General features: G+C 41.3%; 2 protein-coding genes across 3 annotated transcripts; one reads left to right on the top strand and one right to left on the bottom strand.

Annotated features, from left to right (window-relative positions):
* The first annotated feature begins 646 nt into the window (after positions 1–646).
* On the top strand, positions 647–12,904 carry LOC311250539 (serine/threonine-protein kinase tousled-like 2). 2 transcript variants are annotated; one of them, XM_084342295.1, is made up of 21 exons: positions 647–1,175; positions 2,672–2,766; positions 4,141–4,212; positions 5,111–5,183; positions 5,369–5,406; positions 5,593–5,685; positions 7,305–7,412; positions 7,857–7,949; positions 8,380–8,490; positions 8,622–8,758; positions 8,849–9,001; positions 9,385–9,451; positions 9,597–9,694; positions 9,805–9,886; positions 10,016–10,107; positions 10,256–10,345; positions 10,518–10,687; positions 10,784–10,922; positions 11,115–11,226; positions 11,313–11,420; positions 11,866–12,904. In XM_084342295.1, the coding sequence occupies exons 2-21, from the start codon at positions 2,674–2,676 to the stop codon at positions 12,040–12,042; spliced, it is 2,106 nt and encodes a 701-aa protein (XP_084198421.1). In that variant the 5' UTR covers positions 647–1,175; positions 2,672–2,673; the 3' UTR covers positions 12,043–12,904. The 2 variants fall into 2 exon arrangements, with proteins under 2 accessions (XP_084198421.1, XP_084198422.1); XM_084342296.1 differs by lacking the exon at positions 5,593–5,685.
* Positions 12,905–13,370: 466 nt separating this feature from the next.
* becn1 (beclin 1, autophagy related) lies at positions 13,371–19,492 on the bottom strand. The gene is made up of 12 exons (XM_084342297.1): positions 19,364–19,492; positions 19,034–19,166; positions 18,870–18,934; positions 18,359–18,417; positions 17,882–17,972; positions 17,651–17,787; positions 17,329–17,523; positions 17,088–17,234; positions 16,770–16,919; positions 15,939–15,999; positions 15,698–15,840; positions 13,371–14,340 (listed from the first exon to the last, which is right to left on the bottom strand). Exons 2-12 carry the CDS (start codon positions 19,158–19,160, stop codon positions 14,172–14,174), a joined length of 1,344 nt encoding a protein of 447 aa, XP_084198423.1. The 5' UTR covers positions 19,161–19,166; positions 19,364–19,492; the 3' UTR covers positions 13,371–14,171.
* Between the last annotated feature and the right edge of the window lie 448 nt (positions 19,493–19,940).

The raw sequence follows: 19,940 nt of genomic DNA, 5'->3' as shown, positions 1-19,940 counted from the left end.
ATTATTGGATCGGATATTGATCTTTTTCCCCCCTGATTGTCAGAATCAGTGTTTTTTTTTAATTAATTAATGTGATTGCTGGTAAAAATAATTGAATGATGTGCTGCTTTGGCTCTGAAACAGCGTGCAATCTACAAAGTTAGTAGTAACTAAAGTAATCAAATAAATGTAATACTTGCCCGTAGATTCAATCGCTGCCAGTAATCTCCTGAATATACTGAAATTGCACTTGGCCTCAGGTTAACTGCGTAGAGTTGGTGCTCATTTAAGATTCAATTTAAGCGCGTAAGATTTATCATACATGCGCAATCTAATATAATCGGCTTGAACACTGTTCATCCAAATAAGATGATATAATATAATAATAATGATTTAATTAGCCTTCCTAATATTGTGGCTCTAGAAGACAGGGCCAACAAATGCATAATTAAAGACCTAGTTTATGTTGCAGCCTACATTAGTGGTGAAAACATCTCAAACAAATAAGATTAAAAGTCAAATGACCAAATATAAAGAAAGAAAAAACAAGTGGCACACAGTGAACCTGTGACTCCTGGAGCCCCTGGAGGTCTGGGGCCCTGCCAGGCTCCATCTCCTACAGTACCCTGCCTGTTTGGGGTGGTTCTGACCTGAGGAGCTTTCATTATCTGTTAAACAAGCGCATGGGAAGCATCACATAAAGCTCTCCCTGGAGCCCTGTGCGGCCTTGCTGCAGGGGGTAATGATCTTTTATTAACAGTTACAGAATGGACTCTAACAAGGTGGCTGAACTTCTCCTGCCGGTGTAAAGGTTACACCGCTCGATAATGACAATAGAAAGACCGAGTGAAGCAGAAATGTGACAACACTTGTAAAAGAGGCTTCAGTGCATTGACAGCTCCAGGTTCGCCCGTGCAGGGGCACCAAGACGGACGAGGAAACCCCGAGGATCAGGGCCTCCTGTCCGGATGACACCGGCAGGAGCCAGCCGCACCGCTCTCCTTAGCTAGCATTAGCTAAGCTAACAAATGTCTTCCTTGCATTTGAAATAACTGTAAATGGATAACTTGATTCAATCGACTGTATTTGAGGTGTGTGGGACTGGGAGTCGTTAAGGAGTTTGCTGTCTCTGGATGGACGGACAACACCCTTTCTAGGAGTGTGAGTGACTGTGATAACTGCGAAAGGTTCTCCAGGTGAGTCCGACCGCAGCCAGCGTTAACGTTAGCCTGCTGGCTAGATAGCTTGACGCTAGCTCGTAGCGTTAGCTTGTTATTCAGTCACCAGTAACAGCCTATTTACTGGTAACACTGCTTAAACTTCTGATGTGAATTGATACGTAATACCTTGGAAATTCATGACAGCGTTTCGCCTTTCTTTCTTAAAATGTTCGCAAGATTTTGACAAGCATATTAGCATTTGCTAACTAGAAAGCTAGTTAGCATTAGCCGAGCTTGCCATTAGTCAACGTCTTCTTGTCAGTCAGCATCGTAATGGTTGTTCCGCAAAATGTCATGAAATGACCTTTAGCTGAAAAATCGTTTAACTTCAATAAAGTTGAGTGTGTGGATTGATATTACAGTTGAGATGAAGCTAACTTGTATGTTCCTATGAGGTGGGTCAGCATTGTTTTGACAGGCTTGTTGGGCAAAATGATTAACGTTGCTGCCTTGGTAAAACTGAAGAGTTAATTATTGATTTTTGCTTGTTTATTTGTTTGTTTTAGAGTGACTGTCATCGCCATGAATCATTGCTTTAGTTGACAGCCACCCTGTTTGGTAGGAGTTCCCAGTGGCCAAAGGAAGTGGTGCCCTGCCCTTTCAGATGGTTATGATAACCATTTATATGAGTGGGGATTTGATTAGAGATTATTCTTGGTCCATCTGCCTTAATGTCTCTCTGACTTGAATCAGTAATGTAATGACAGTGGGGCATTACTTCCCTCACGAGTAATGTCCAGATTCAGATTCACTTGCTTCTAGGATCTGCTTTGCATAGCATTTCAGCACCAGCAGCTGAAGTTTAGTTAACTGGTGCGATTAGGACTAGATATCAATGACCTACATATGCACCAAAGTCTTATAGAATCCCCCCCCCTTCTTTATCAGTGCAAGTAGATCACAAAATGTATACTGCAAAGATGCAAAATCATGCTGGCTGCCCATTTCTCATGTCAACTCTTGTTATTTCAGAGGCAAAGCAGGCAGGGGGCTTTTTCCTGTTAGCTTTCTTCTAAAGAATTTTTTTAATTGAAGCGGTTTTCTCTGGAAAGGGCAGCAACCTAGCAAACACAGTCAGCAAACAGAGTTTACTTTGTGTCAGGTTTGGACAGTGGGTTGTCAGATTAACTGATCCAACGTTAGGCTCCCCGGGCAGCTGTGTTAAAGGCGTTGGATTTTGCTGGTCAAACCTCAGGATTAACGGGATTGTTATGACCAAGTCAAAGCGGTTTTGTCAAATGCAGTTTCCCTGTTCCTTTGCCTTCCACTCTTACAATGAAACATGAGATGTATAGTTAAAAATATAAAATATACAAGAATATAAGCAGAAGTTGTAGCTGGTTCCAATTCATATTTGACATGCATGGTATTGCTAGCTAATGTGCTTCTGCCTTCCTGTTCATGTGTGTCAGTCTTCTCTTGTATGACAATAACCCAACCCGTTTCATTCACTGTTCATTTCTCCTCTCCAGGCATGATGGAAGGACTTCATAGCCAGGCTTTAGGCCTGGACCCACGCAGGCAGGAACTGCTTGAGGCTCGCTTCACTGGAGTAGGTGTGACCAAGGTTGGCATCTCTTAATAGCTTAATAGATATGTTGTATGAGTACTAAGAGTACAATAGGGCTGCAATGATATGAGATTTTCACTAAGCTTGAAATATTTTTTATTAACAATAATACGGTAGGATAAATACCATAGATGTAATGTACACAGTATGATAATCGCCAACTTTAATACCACTGACAGTATACCTTTGAACTGGTATATTGCTGCAACCCAAGTACAGATTGTTTGTGCAGATGTTACACTTTATGATGTAATTAGAGTTAGAGAAATACATTTTTGAGATACAAAAGAGTAGCTCCCAGTTTTCCTGCAGGCAACCCCTCTGTCGTTTGTGTGTGAATGCAAACATGAGCAGTCGGTTAGCTCGTCAGTCCTTCAGTTTAGTGAAGCTTGGAAGTCTTCTCTGTTTCCAGTATTGACTGATGCTCTGTGTTCAGGGCTTTTCTCAGCGGACTGATCCTGCCTCCCTGAGCTAAAGCTAAAACAAGACCAGCTCTGTCTTGGCTGACATGGGAGCCGGCCAGCAGCTCTTTGTTTCAGTGGAGCCTAGTGACACAGAAATGGCATCGCAGCTCAAGCTCACAGCATAGGCTGCGTGCTATGCTGCAACCCTGCTGTTGAACTGGGTATTACTGTGTGTGGGTGCGCATTTGAGAAAATGGCAACCCCTGAGAAAGCAATCACTCTCATTCATGCTCCGGCCTATAGTGTGCTCTGAAATGAATTGTGCGGCCTGCTCACTGTGGTATTAGATCGCAAATGATTTAAGGTCAGATTTTAAAGTGCCATTCAAGACATTATGAGGAAAATGTGTCGTGTACATGTAAAGAGAAAAATGAGAACATTTCTTGGCTGTATGTTTGACCTTGAGCAGTAGAAACCCAGCAGGCCTTAAAAGCATTAGCCTCCTGCTCCAATTAGCCTGCTGTTTCTTCTGAGCCTCATCAGGCTGTGCAGCTGGCCATGAATAGTATGAATGACAACGAGCGAGTCTACCAAGTGGATGGGAACTGAAGATTTGCAAGTGGATGTGTATTATACTTCCACTGTAGCATCCTAGCTTAGAGATTTTATCTTAGTGACAGTAAGATATACCTGTGAGCTGCATGTGCTAAAAGATCCTTGTAAAAGTAAGATACAAGGAATGGAAAAACACTTCCACAAAGGTGAGTTATTAAAGGTGGAAGCCAATTAGTATCTTTTGTCAGATGGGAAATGTATGTGGAAATCTATACTTGGAATTTTTTGTGGCAGCATACAATGTTTTTGCTAGAAATTGTCATGTTAATATTTTACATGTCAAGTTTCCAGTTCTACTATCAAGAGAAGCACATGACTAATAAATCAGGTCTTATGTGTTTTTTTTCTCCAGAGTTCAGCCAACAGTGAATCTTCCAACCAGTCACTGTGCAGCGCGGGATCACTCAGTGACAAGGAACTAGAGGTTGGTCCAAGAAAGAGTCGATCACGATAATAAGTCTGCATCTTCTGACCTTCAGTGGTATCCCTATTGATTATTTGTGAAGTCTGACCTACCGGATGTAGACCGTTGGTATAGCGCCTGTCACCGGCCTGTCAGTGGCAAGTGACTCTCACACTAACAAACGTGAACAAGCTAGCAGCTTTTACCTGTTCATTTGCGGGGATTCAGCCATTTTAATGTCGGGCTCGCCTCCCCACGTGCAAACCAAGTTTCCTCCGACACTGTTTTGCAGGGGCACTGTCGATGCATCCTGGGTTAAACGCCTCCCAAGACAATTGTGATTAGTTTAAAGACATGCAAACAAGTCAGAGCATTCTCCCCCCTATACCAGAATGACAATTGGTGTAGCCAGACCTTTCTCCAGCACTGGCACAGTGCTGTGTTCTGGCTGTGTGCAACTAGTGACAAAGTAATTAGTGTACAGTGGTGCATGCTAACTCTTCATTCATTCATCTTATTTATGTTCCCACTGACTGGTGCAGTGGTTTTCAAACTGGGGTCCGGGGACCAACATGGGTGGATGTAAAGGGCTCTCAGCAAACGAGGAATAGAATATGTTACCTTTATCACAAGGAAAGAAATTTGATTGAATTGATTGAGTTTGGTCATTGATTGACTATGAATGGGTCACTTGGCTTTTAACGGATAGATATAGAAAAGAAGAAGCTGCTATTAATCGGATTAAACTGTAGTCAAATGTTTCTGTTTAGCAAGGAGTGCAATTATACCCTCATGAATTCACGGTGCAAGGCTTCATTTTGTCAATTAAGTCTGTCTGCCATTATGTTAATGTGGTTAATGTAATAAACTTGATGGAGTCACATTTAAATGTAATCTGTGCTGCTTTTCTGCTCGTCAGACACCAGAGAAGAAGGCCAGTGACCAGAGAAGCAGGAAGAGAAAAGGAGACATCTATGACAGCAACAGCCAGGGTAAATCCAGGCTCAACTGTTTCCTCTTGGTTTCTAAATTTAAAAATGCAATTTAGTGTGCATTTAATATGCAAAATTGCATTTTGTGTTAGCTACTGTGTGCTACATTAAATGTATATGTTTCAGAATATAGTAAAGGATCAGTTAAGTTGGTTTTCTTAAATATACGTGTCCTGTATTTGTAGGAAAAGGAAGAGGGCACAAAATAAGTGACTATTTTGAGGTGAGTACAAACTACAGACTTTTGCGTTCTAGCCACTTTCACTCTCAAACTTTAGTGTGATGTCCTCACCCTCACGTTCCAACTGTGCTGGTATGGTCCTTCATCAAATTCCTCCTAAATAACAGCTCTGTCTTCTTTCTTTTCTGTCTTTGTTTATACACTCTTGTCAACTTGCCCTGTGGCCAGTTTGCTGGTAGCAGTGGCTCTGGCACCAGTCCTGCCCGGGGCATCCCCATGCTGGTGCGCTCCTCTCCACAGCACTCACTGTCTAATCCTCTGGTGAGCACCAGCATCCATCTCCATAGCTCTCTCCCGCTTTGTCTCTCTTTCCTCAATTGTTTCACTGTTGGTTTACCAGCTGTTTAATCTTTTAGCCAGAGTCAAATCCATCTGTTGGATATGTGGGTCTTTGTCTGTTTTCCTTTAGCATCAATTTCCTCTTAATTGGAAAGGGTTGGCGGGGCATGCATTGCTACGATTTAGTTTCTTTTACCAAAGTCTAATCCGTTCCGGGGCTAATAGATATGTCTCTGGTTTGTCTGGATCCATTCGACCAGTGGAAGTAACAAAACATTCCTTCACTGAGTGAGTTTATAAGATTTATTTAATTAGATGTTTTCCTTTTTGATGGAAATTGAATACAATGGAGTGAGTGACAGTGTTTGTTATATTTCAGGCAGTACAGCTGAACGTGTGATATATTTTAACTGGATGGATCAAGTGCAGGATAAAATTGAACAACTGGCCAGAGAAGCTGTGGCTTATGTTGTTGTAACACAATGAGCTGGCATGTAAAACAGGAAGACCATGTCTACATGTAAAATTTCTGGCTGCAGTCTCAAATTCTTGGTTGTCGATGACCGTGTCGTGTATTTAGACTCTCTTGTAGTACAAGACTCATCAAACTACAATGTTCACTACCTTGTGAACAGTATGCAAACAGCTTCCTACAACAGCAGAGCTCAAGTAAAAGGTATGATGAATGACTTCTGGTGTCCCATGACACAAAAGGACTGTACAAAATGTTTAAGTGTGGGAGGTGTGCAGGGTTGTTGATCAGTACCTCTGACTTCAGGATTAGGTGGGATCTTCAGAACTCACTTTCTGGTTAAGACTTTGTTTTACCATCGTTACTGGGCACCCAGACCAAAAGCAGCACTGTGGTTTAAATTAAAGAAGCAACATGCTGGTTTTGTGGTGATATTTTGCTTTAGCTACTAACGAGACAGAAATGCGGTTTAAGTTGAACCCCCCATCGAAGTGAATGAGGCGCCTGTGTGTTTGTGTGTCTGAATGAAGCCTTAACAAACACCGTCTGTTTACACATTTTGTTCCTAACTACTCTCAGATTTTATTGCCATAAAGAAGATGTTGTTGGTGGTAATTGACGGTGATTTTTGCCTCTGATGGATCTCTTATTAGCGCTGGTGTGTGGATGTTGTAGTAACTTGTAGTGTATTAGTTGCAGGTACAGTAGTTTCTCAAGACTTCTACTGGGAAACGGCAGGGTTGATTTTGGTTTATGAAAGACCTGTATTGTGAAAGCTATATGGACACGTTTATTTCAAAATCACTATTTCCTGTTAACAAGCTGGCAACAGTATACAAGATATTCACTAAAAAGGAGAGATTTTACAATGCCCTGTAATTGACTGCCATTGTCGTTCCCTTTTGTTGTTGTCCTGAAATTTTTCTGGAAATATCAACTATTGAATGCAATTTGTTTGAATTGCTAATATTTCTTTATCTCTTTAAAATTTACTGGAATGCAGCTTTTTCTTCCTCTTGTTTTTTTTTATCCCTTTCACCTATTTTATAATCTCTATAGTGTCTGTATTACACATTTGTAATATTTTGGCTCCCGTGTCTTTCTGCCTCTCTCTTCTTCTGTCTCTTAGTTTCAGCACGGCAGTCCTTCGTCCACAGGCTCGGCCCACACAGACTCGTCATCTTGCAGCTCTGTTAAGACGGCCCCGACACACTCCTGCTCACACAAAGCCATCCAGGTGACTCACTAACAGACCTACATGCATCTCCACTTAACACTGACCTTTCCTGGTTAGAAAAAGTGTTACCTCAGCCACCATAAGTTCAGTTCCGTCCAAACTTTTATTGAAGACGTAACTTTGCACTTTGTTGTGCTGTTTAAAACAAAAAAAAACAACTAGTTGGCCAAGATGTGGGTGCTTGAATTAAAGGTCAGACTGTGAAAGGCCCTGCCACCCACACCGCAGTTCATCAGCTATCATTGCAAATTACACTAATTGGGCTAGTTAAAGGTCAGCATTTTAAATTCACATCTAAAATCCGAGACACCAACGACTGATTTTGATACCTTTTTAAGTGATGGTGTGTTTTGTTACTGACTGGCCCGAGGGGTGTCTGCATCATTTGAGCGGGATGAGATGTTAACTGTCAGCTTGTTGTTTATGTTTGCCCTCGTTCTTCAGTCAGAACTGACACTGCTGAAACTGACAGCCCTGGAGAAGAAAGAGAACTCTGACCTGGAGAAGAAAGAGGGGAGGATAGACGACCTGCTGAGGGTAAGACGAGAAAAAATCTTTCTCAAAAATCTGATGGGTCGCATTTACTTCGGGACATCTGGAACATCTGACAGAACTTCAGAGTATGGATGGAAAGTGGAAACAAGTTATTATTTCTGAAAACATTTTTACAAATTGATGATGGATGTCACATTAATGTTTACGCAAGGCCCATTCACAAATGTCTAATAATCCCTTCACAAACTAGACAAATGTCCTCCCACTTGTCAAGACAAGACAAGACAAGCTGGTGGCAGCTCGTCGTGAATTATGTGCTCATTAACTTTCAAATGCCATTGTTGTTTAATTTACATTTGGTGTGAATGCCAGCAAACCAAGCTGACACACTGATACTTGTTGCATCATGTCCGCCTCGAATCCTTCTTGCGATAAGTATTAGATGTCAGAGTGGTGATGTATGTTTCGGCAGGCAAACTGTGACTTGAGGCGGCAGGTGGACGAGCAGCAGAAGATGCTCGAGCGCTTCAAAGAACGGCTTAACAAGTGTGTGACCATGAGCAAGAAGCTGCTCATCGAGAAGGTGTGTGTACAGACATCTTAGCACTCGACTTGTCGAACTTTTAACTGGTAAAGTGTTTAATTATGGTTGATTTAGTTCCCCTTAGTGGTAGAGTTAAGCTGTTTTGTGTGTCAATTCCTCTTTTTATCTAGTCAAAGCAGGAGAAGATGGCCTGCAGGGACAAGAGCATGCAGGACCGCCTGCGTCTGGGCCACTTCACCACCGTCCGGCACGGAGCCTCCTTCACCGAGCAGTGGACAGACGGATACGCCTTCCAGAACCTCATCAAGTCAGCATGCGTATAGGCACAAACGTTTGTTGCATTTTGCCCGTTCTGTATATGAGAATGCTGACAGTAGATTGTTCTTACATGTTCTAGGCAGCAGGAGCGAGTCAACTCGCAGCGGGAGGACATTGAGAGGCAGAGGAAGCTGCTGGGGAAGCGGAAACCTCCCTCCATGGCCCAGACGCCGCCACCCAGCCTCGAACAGAACAGACGCAAGAGCCGGAACAATGGCCAGGAGAATGAAGCGTAAGACTATAAACAATGGCTCAATTACTTCACACACTGAGGCAGTCATTCCTGAACTGCTGATAGATTTTCCAGATGATATTGGGGTGTTTGTTTGTTTTATTGTTTATTTTTGTATTATAGATTTTTTTCATTGTTTAATTCTAAAGCAGTGATTCTGAAATAGATTGCAATAGTAATACATATCAATAAAATGGTGATTTAGACATGAACTGGTTTCTCTTTTTGACACAAGTAGTAAGAACATTGAGTCAGACTTCTTTCATGAAGAGTCTCTCACTTTGTTTCTGTCATTTAATCTGAAGTAAGTGTGTAGCTCACTAACTTTCTGGTTATACTGTATTGTTATAAATTACAAACTGTTGCTTCTCTGTCCAACACAGGTTGTCACTAGCAGAATATCATGAGCAAGAGGAGATTTTCAAACTTCGAATCGGTCATCTAAAAAAGGTACCAACTCACTTCTTAAAGCAGCTTCTTCCTCGTTTCTCTTATTTTGAAACTTGCTACTACCTACTCACCTGGAGACCTAGCTCTAATGTTGTTCCTGTTTATTAAGATTTGAGGTAGATAATAGATGGATGTCTGTGTGCAGGAAGAAGCAGAGATCCAGTCAGAGCTTGAGCATTTGGAGCGAGTGAGAAACCTGCACATTCGGGAGCTGAAGAGAATCCATAACGAGGACAACTCACAGTATGTATCATCTCTGTGTAATATACCTTACACATGTTCTGTTGTGTATTTTAAACTTGAAAAAGTATTTTTTTAAAAGCCAAATAATCCAAGAAAGTCTTCTTCTTTAGATTTAAAGACCACCCTACACTGAACGACCGATATCTGCTATTATATTTACTTGGAAGAGGCGGCTTTAGTGAAGTTTTCAAGGTAAGCATCAGTTGACTTGAAGTTGAAGTACCACTTCATAATCTTTAAGCTGTGCTGGGTCTTTCTGAAAAACATACAGCAAGGGCACTTCACTTACCTGGTTTGTGCGTTGATGTTTTTCTTTTCCAGGCTTTTGACTTGACAGAGCAAAGGTATGTGGCCATTAAGATCCATCAACTCAACAAGAACTGGAGGGAGGAGAAGAAGCAAAACTACCACAAGTGAGCCGTGAACCTTTATTTATTTTTTTCCTTTTACTGCGCCTGCTGTAAAAAGCCTTCTTGCTTTTCATTATTGGAAATGTTTTGACCTTTTAATGAAATTTCCAGCTAAAACCATCTGAATGTGTGGTTGTTAATGTCTCCTCAGACACGCCTGTAGAGAGTACAGAATCCACAAAGAACTTGACCACCCGAGGATAGTCAAACTCTACGACTATTTCTCAATTGACACAGACTCGTAAGTGAATCATTCTGCATAAAGCTCATAAAGGTGCACCAATACAACTATAATAAATGTATTTAAGGACAAATCATTGTATATAAGATGATGTGAAAACAGTGCGGAAGCTGTCACTTAGTGAATTACTTCTTAAAACTTCCTCAATGATTTGTTGCGCTTCCTGTGGCAGGTTCTGCACAGTGCTGGAGTACTGTGAAGGCAATGATCTGGACTTCTACTTGAAGCAGAATAAGCTGACGACCGAGAAGGAGGGCCGCTCTATTGTCATGCAGATCGTCAACGCCCTCAAGTACCTCAACCAGATTCGGCCGCCCATCATCCACTACGACCTCAAGCCCGGTATTCTTAAAGTTTTAGCATTTTGTAATCACCCTCAGTTGGTAAAAACATAACTACTATACTGAATTTGGTACCTCTGAAAACTTTCTCTGTTAGGAAATATCTTGTTGGTTAACGGCACAGCCTGTGGAGAGATAAGGATCACTGACTTCGGCCTGTCCAAGATCATGGATGATGACAGCTACAGCTCTGCAGATGGCATCGAGCTGACCTCACAAGGAGCGGGGACCTACTGGTACATAGAGACACATTTTCACAGCATGTAGTAACCAACCAACACCAATAGCTTCACACGTTTGTAGCTGAGGTGTCGACTTTTGATGGAAGTCACACCCCCGCTACATTCAGAAAATTGTGTACAAGGTCAGAGAGAACTTGTTGAGGGGAAACTCATTTAAATCTCAGGTTGTGATCATTTGGTTTACAGGTACCTGCCTCCTGAATGCTTTGTGGTGGGTAAAGAGCCCCCCAAAATATCCAACAAGGTGGATGTTTGGTCAGTAGGAGTCATCTTCTACCAGTGCTTATATGGACGCAAGGTAACAGCTGAACTTCGTTGTTATATTTGTGAAAAAATGAAAGTAATCCGTCCGTTAACAGACTCCCTTTCTTTGTCCACTTCCAGCCGTTTGGTCACAACCAGTCCCAGCAGGATATCCTTCAAGAAAACACCATATTAAAAGCCACTGAGGTGCAGTTTCCCCCCAAACCTGTGGTCACCACAGAAGCAAAGGTGTGGTAGTCACTTCTCTGTTCTCACTACACTGTTCCCACCAAACTGTCTTACAGACATCACTCATTCAGTTTCCTTCAGATTTTAATGAAATATTTAGCTCTGAGTGTGATACAATTCCTGATCAAACAGGATGTTGGGTCTTAACACAACCGTAAAGGATCCTTCTTGATTGTGAACCTATGGGCAGTTTAGATTTAAAGGGACAGTTCAACCCAAAATAAAAAAAGCATATATTTCCTCTTACCTGTAGTGTTATTTATCCATCTAGATGATTTTGGTGTGAGTTTAAGATTTTTGGCCTTTGGAAGGACTTTGTCTCAGTTGTAATAGGCACAAAGATATAAGAAATGTTATTATGGAAAAAGTGTGAAGAAAAAACAGTATCGGCAGAACAGAAAGAAAGTTGGTTTGGAAATAATGAGTCCCCTCTTTCCCATCACAGGCCTTCATTCGACGTTGCCTGGCTTATCACAAGGAGGACCGTGTGGATGTGCTGCAGCTGGCTAACGACCCTTTCCTAATGCCCCATATCCGAAAAGCCCTGGGCAGCAACAGCACACCCATGGCACCTCCTCTCCCCTCCACCTCCAGCTGCTACAGCAGCAGTGCCTCCGACTGAAGCAAACCGAAAGATCCTAAAAGAAAATCCCCAGTGAGGACAAAGCCACACGGAGACGTTACACACTTGATGAAACTCCTTCTTTGCTCTCTCTCAAGAGCAGAGAGCATGATGGGATGTAGGGATACTAAAAGTGTGAATGGAACCAAAATGATGGATGATGTGGTGATGTAGTAGCACCCACCACCATCGTCCGAGTGGTAAAACATGAAGGGCCGTTTTCTGGCTGTGGGCTCTATAGAACCCAAAGATTTGCCCATATGCATGCACTAACACAACAAACTTTGGCTCATTTCAAAAAGGGGCTTTCTACATGATAAATAGTAAAAGCACCCGAAAAATTGCACAACTGACAGGCGGAGAGGTATGCCACCTGTGGAAGATCACCTGCCTGTGCTCTGTGGACGGTTTAGAAGAAGAAGAAGCATTAATGAAATTTCATCGCATTCAGCTTGAAATGTATCATCTATTAAACTATTTTTCAGAACTACAGTGGTCATTTTCACATATGTATCCCTATAGGTTTGAACCTGGGACTTTAAGGAAGGGCTCCTACAAGTAATAAGGAATGACTGATGACCAAAGTTCAAGGCCTGCCTTGTTGACATGGAGGTTCAGAAGATGACACAGAAGAGGGCTGATTCTGGGAAAGAGTAACTGGTTTTGACCTATTTTAAATATTTTCTGGATAACTGGAAGTCAGCTTATTATTTTAATTGTTAAGTCCATATTTTTCCAAGAAATGTACCCCCTCTAATGTTTTTGTTAACCTTAAAGGGGGGCTGACTATGAGTGAGTGTTGTGATGAGAGTTAAAATTGAACTGAAATAATTATGAAATCATTAAAACTACATTTGGTTAACATGTTGTGTCTTGATTTTGGAAAATCAGAGGGTAGCTAATATGCATTCATCGTGAAAGCAAGCATGGGTCTTTTTAGGCTTCGGTGGAGCCTGATGATGAGCTGATCATTTGAATCAGGTGTGTTGGAACAGGGTAACATCTAAATAAAACAAAAGTGAAATTCAGTCATCTACTCACCCCGTGCCGATGAAAGGTGTAGTGGTAACGCTTTAGGCTTAGCAGCTACAGTCAAGATTTTGACCTTTTAAAAAGGTGCGAATAGCTGTGGCCATAGCATCTTGATCCAGAAATGTTTTAAGGACTACGAAACTTCACCTGACTTGCCATCAGCACAGAGGTGGGTAGATAATAATGGAATTTTCATTTTTGGGGTGAACTTATCCTTAAATGTGTTGCAACGTTTATGATTGATGCACATGTCAAGAAATAAATAATAATTTCTAAGAAAATCTCCACCCCAGACATTGTTTTTCACAGCATGAAATGTTTATTAAAAGTATCCATCCTATTTAAAACAGAGTTCATATGATGGTGCAGAGTGTGAACTTAAAGAAGCTGTCAGTGCATCTAAATACAACGGTTTACCTGTAAAGTATGTGGCAAATGTGATGACTGCAGAAATACTGACACACTCCTGTTTTATACTAAATCGTGAGACTATTAAAAACCCTACCTTGAACTCGACTATGACATCATACTCTTACAGCGTCTTTAACTGGGACAGAAAAACTCTCACAGTGATTTCAAAGGTGCAGCGCAACGGGACAGCAAGGACACCTTGAACTTCATAAAGTGGTTAGAAGTGAATTTGGCGAAGATTTCTTTCAAGTTACATTCTAGTCTGAGGACGTGAAATTGTCTTAATGCGATGTCAGCTCTTCAGAAAGAAGCCAGATATTAATTAGCGAAGCAGACGATAAAAAGGAACTAAAAGACACGCGCGTGGTTATCTTATCCTGCTGGCTCAGACGTCAACCCGTGCCCGTCTTCAGTGCTTCCACGGCGGGCCCACAATTGATCATTTCCCCTTTGCAGCAAAATAGAAACAAACTGCCCCCTCTATGATGTAACATGTAAAAACACACAATCTGGACTAAAGATCTAGACTTGCTCCATGCTTTTTTTTGTGTACTGGAAATCCTAAAAAACACTTGCAAAATGGTGCCGACAGAACCATTTATTTTCCTTTGGCTGAGAGTCCGAAAATCCATTTATCGGAGGGGCGAATTACTTTGCGGAACTCAATACAACAATGTCCAGAAGGTTTATCTGTTGTAGAACTGTGAGGTGACCCAGGCAAGTCCCCACTTCAGGTTGGTGAGCATGAACTTGAGCGCCTTGGTCCACTGCTCCTCAGAGTTGAACTGGGTTTTGATGGAGTAGGAGCCGCCGCTGCCGCCCGTGTCCTCGATCTTGCCCTTCTCCACGTCCATCCTGAGGAATGAAACATTGATTACAGTCAGTATATAAGGCCTCGTGGATGTACTGGTATCAATATTGTAATCTGGCAATTCATATAGATAGTAGGCATATGGTGTACGTGCTAACTCCCTCTCCCCGACTGACGGCATTGTTTTTTCTTCTGTTTGATTGATCTTTTGCTACGTCGGTTGATTTATGTTTTCAGTAAGTGAGTAACTTTTTTCCTAATTGCCAACTCGTCCGGTCTCCCACCTTTGTCACAGACTTTGAGCTGAGCTGTACAGAAGATAATGACTGAGTTGTCATTTTTAAGTGAATTGTTCCTTTAGGTTTCTTCATTTTCTCTCAATCTGGTTTGCGGCTGTGTTAGATCCGACATCAACCCCTTTTTATTGTTTGTGCAATACATCTTAGCTGGCATGAGACCCTGCAGGACTAATAACACTACTGCATGAGTGAGCAGTGTTGCTAAGCCTTTATGGCAGCTATCTAGATCAGACATCCCTCTAACCGATAACTATATGTTATCAGTCAACCAACCTTTATTTATTCTCAAGAGATCATCGAGGGGGATAAACAATACAGACAAAGAAAAGAAAGTCCCCCAATTGGCTGGTGAAAAAATTACTTTTGTTTTACATCAGATAATCTGATAAAAAATTTAAACAATTAACAGTTATATAAAAGCCCTAAAACATAGCTATGTTTAATAAATCCATTTAAATAATTAAATATAAAACACAAATACAGTTTTATAAAGTAGTTATGATTAAAATAATTGAATGTTGATAAAAATAAAATAAACAACAGTTACTGAAAGCAAGTAAACATTTAGAGAAAGTACTGTGTTTTGTTCCAGAGTCAGGTCCACTAAAATTAAACTTAACTGATATGATAAGTATATCAAGCCTTAAAGTCTGTGGTATGTACTGTATGAGGCGGTTTAACCGGCCATACGTGGTATCAGCAAAGTTAAACGTAATATTATTGTGCCATACAAAACTTAACATTAACTTTGCTGGCCATATTAAAGAGTGAGGTTGTGCTGTCAGCAGTGAAAGTTGAAGGCACGGTGACCTTTATAAGGCTGATTACAGTAAGTGCATTAGTAAAAGTTGTCCTGGCGGCCATGTTTTAATAATTTAAAGGGTTATAAAGCCAAAGCTTTCCCAAATGTCCTTTATTTGCCTCAATAGCATAATCATGGCAGACAATTCTCCAGCCCCTCAGGATTGAGAAGATAATTGTTTAAAATTTGCATTTAAACTTCATGAATATTAACAGCTTCATCTTAAATGGCTGCAGTGTAGCCCTGGTTAATGAGAATGAGGACAAATGTTCACATCTTGCTGCTCTGCAGGTATCTGACCTGTATGGAAGGCAGAAGCCAGTGTCTCCTTTTTCCACCTCCTCTTTGAACTGCTGGACACAGTCCAGGAAGGCCACCATGGCGTGGTCGAATTTATTGTCCCAGAAGAACCTCAGGCCACCTGAGCAGTAGAGAGGAAGCTCCTGGACAAACACAAGACACAGAGAAAGGGCAGGATTGGAGCCTTGAGGAGTTGAAATAGTGACAGGAGAGCCGGGTGTGAGAATACTGCATGTATTACCTTAGACTTGTCTGTCAGGGACTCTAAGTATGAGTGGTTTCCATACGGGACAAGACGATATCTGAAGAGAGAGAGAGAGAAGTGGTGTTAACTTTCTTGATTGTGTTAACTTTCTGTTGACTTAAAGGATATAAAAAAAAGGAATAAGAGAGAAATAATTAGAGCGCTGCAGCTTCACTGATTTCAAAGGACACCTATAGCTTTTTTGTTTTCTTCAGTGCTTTGTAAGAGTTGAGATCTTGAAAGTTAAAAAGGTCAGAGGAGAGTGCTTCAGACGGAGCTGCAGCACTGGACAGTATGAGAAAACAGATGTGTTTTTTGAGCATTAAAGCAGGTAAACCTAACTTGAAAATGAACATAATATGTCTCCTTTAAATTCAAGATGAAATTGAAAATGAAAATCTTGTTGTTGTTATACTGAATATGTATTATCTTGTAACTGTGTTTTTATCCTATAGTGTTCATTTTCGGAACAGAGATGTTATTTATTATTATGTTATCTATTGCCCAGAGACTACAGATGTATATTCTGAACAATGAAGGTAAAATGAAGCAACAAACAAACAAGAAAGCAACAGAATGCAAATCAAGATAATGTACTAAGATACAATAGCACTGAATAATTGAATGTAAATAACAAAAAACAATGTGGTGAAGAGCAAAGGAACAAATACAAGCCTGGTAAACAGACTTAAAATAGCCCTTATTAGTAGGAGGCTTTACATGTGTAAGAGCACAAAATACATTACAAATTAAAGATGACATCAAATATTTTTCTGATTAATATTAATTATTAAAGAGATTCAACAGTTTGTGTGTGTGTGTGTGTACCTCTGGAAGCGCAGCCCCATCTTGTTGGCCAGAGCGTGCAGCAGCAGCACCGTCTGCCCCCAGGCTGCGTTGATCTCATTCCACTCCACCGGGACGCTTGGGAGTCGACCAAGTCGGAAGTTGTTGATGGTACCGAACTGGCCGCTGTGCCTGAGCACAAACAAAACAAACAAGTCTCAGTCAATAGGGCATTGATTACTTTTTGTCCCGGAGGCCTCTATCAAGTAGTTGCTAAGTCACGCTTGATTGGTTGACAGAAAACAAATGATTTTCTCTTAAAATGCACAACAACATTTCTTTGTGAGAATGGGTTTGTACCAGATGTGAAATGTGGCATTGAACACGTTGGTCTTTTTCAGGCGATCCAGCTGAATCTGGCAGTAACGCATCTGGTTGTCGACACTCTTCAGCTCATCGTCGAGCTCCAGCTGTTGCCGTTTAAACTCGCTGTACTCTTTTTGGTACCTTTTAGCAAAAAGCAGTGGAAAGAAACGGAGCTGTTAGCTGCTGTTTCATTCAGTATACAGCAGTATAATCTGTTTACTCTCAGATCACTCACTGTAGCTCCTCCGTGTCCAGCTGCTGAGAGTGGACCCTGCTCTGGGTCAGGTCCTGGGCCACAGCGGCCCTCTGCTCCTCCACAGCCTCCAGCTCCTGGACCAGAGCCTCCTCCTCCTCCTTCAGCTGCTGCAGCTCTGCCAGCAGGGTCTCCTCTTCCTCCACCTGCAGGTGTGACAGCAGCTCCAGACACTGCCTGAAAATACAGCATATGTTATTACATGCATACTCATTTTATTTGAAATCAGGACTTTAACCAAACCAGGTTACAGTATTTTTTGTCTCTCGTAAATGTTTTTGAAACATAGAGGAATTTAACTCACTTGTAATTCTGGCACTCGTTCTCTGTGATGTTCAGCTGGGTGTCCAGGTGGTCCAGCAGGGTGTCAGTACATTCTTCACACAGTGGGTGGTCCACATCTGTCTGGCCTGACATGATGTCAAACAGGTCGCTGGTCACCTGGATAGGGTGGGATCAGAGGCACAATGTCACTTGGTATGGTCACGTCACTATCAAGCTGTCAGATAAGAACATTACGGTTCAAAGACTTTACCTTAAGCCTACGACTAAGATTTTCCATGGTTCCACCATCGGATGCTTCTCCGATCAGCGTGAAGCTGTTGGCGCTCTCTGTGGACATCATCCTGCAGGGAAAGATTCAGCAGCTCAGTCAACTTTGTCCATCGTCCATAATTCATTTGACAGATTGATTTCTGCAGCACTGCAAGGTCTTTATGGCGGTCACATACAGGTGCTCTTTGGATACTTCAGGTGTACACTGCTTATTCCATCTTGTGACGGGCTCATTGCATAAGGGAAATATTGTCTATGCTAATATATATTGCCATTTAAAATAAAGGCATTTTAATTTTGCCCAAACTCCTACACAGTACCTTTGATCGTTTTTGAAGTAAACTTGCATTTTATATGATTTATTAAGACTAGATTTCACCTATGCAATGAGCCCTTCGCAAGATGGAATAAATTGTATTCTGTTCCAGGTCCTGAATAAAAACACTTGAGTGCTCACCGTGCAGGGGGGATGTACTTTCTTGACACTCCATCTTGCTTGTTTTCTACAAAATTCTCCTGGAAGGAAAATAAATGTCGTTCTGAGAATCAAGTATTCTTGTTTTAGTTGTTTTAGTCTTACAGTCTTCTAAAAGTATTGCAGATAACATTGAAGCTTTCACAACAGAAACAAAATACAGAAACATGACATGCAGTAGATCAGAATTTTATTTACATATACTTTTGCTAACTAGCTAAATAATCCAACATTCCCAAATCATAACACTTGATTATAATTTCTTCTCAAGATTTCAGTATGTTATACAAGTAGTTATTAAAGCTGCAACAATTAATCAATAAATTGATTAGTTGTCAACTTTTAAATTAATCTGCAACTATTTTAAAAATCAGTTCAACCAGTTGACATAATTTCTGAAGGAAACAAAAGTCTGATTGAAACAAAAGACCTGTCCATCCTGCACAGACCAGTCCCATCTTCAGATACACTGCATGTTTACTGCTGTACCTACCTCTGGTGCTGTCTCCCCTTCAGAGCTGTCAGCCTGTTTACTGGGGGTCACTGTGACTAACGGAGCTGAGGAGGACAGAGGGACGCACAGGGATCAAAGCGTGACAGATGAAGCAGTGAGAACGCCAATAGACTACATCTCCTTCTACAGGTGTGCATACATACCGATAAGTTCGTGGATTGTGACCCGGTCGAGCACATTGAAGGATGTGTCCAGTTTGAGCGGCTGACAGCACCGCTGACACACGAAGCTGACCTGCATGGTTGTGCTCGACGACTTGGAGCCCTCCATCGCTAGCTACAAGAGGACATATCAACAAATTGTTTGAGTTATTAACACTAATGACAGCTCGGTAGCATTTTCGAAAGTGTAGTAGAAGTTGACGCTACACAGTCTAGCTCGCTAGCTACATAGCTAGCTAGACAGTTCATTAACATTAGCTTTACCGCTAGCTTAACATACATTGACGGGTTATAAACATAGCATAGACTCACTGTCGCTTGTGAAGATAAAAACTATTGCATAATAATCCTGACTTGCACACGACGGTAACAAATCACGTCCAATATATTTAGCGTGACTGCTCCATTTTGCACCTCGGGATTTCTCTTCCCACTTCCGTATTGTTGTTTACGCCGGATGTGACGTCAAACTTAAAGTGTGAACGTCACATGGGAAATAGTTTATAATAGGAAACATATTGTGACAATACTACAGGTAGTTTTTAACTTCACCTGACAATTTTTGGTCAATACTTTAATCGTTTTACATATAGTTTAGTTTGTTATTTATATACATATAATTTGGCAAATTCACAAATGCATCTCACTTACACCACTACCCTTCCCAATCTATTCTGTTAATATCCTTCTCTAAATCTGATGTTATGACCTGCCACCCATTTCCATTTACAGTTGTGTAGTCTCTAAAATTTGAACACATCAAACCTTGTATTCAGTGTATAAACTTGTATTCCCCTGGTTGCTAATAACTATTAAACAAACTGAATTTAATGGGCCCCTTTAACCTGAAAACATTACATTTTGGGGGGTTTTGCAGTACTTTGTCAGC

Source organism: Pagrus pagrus, assembly GCF_965226575.1.
Source record: "Pagrus pagrus genome assembly, chromosome: 21".
NCBI classification, from domain to species: Eukaryota; Metazoa; Chordata; class Actinopteri; order Spariformes; family Sparidae; genus Pagrus; species Pagrus pagrus.
This window is presented reverse-complemented; position numbering and strand designations above follow the sequence as displayed.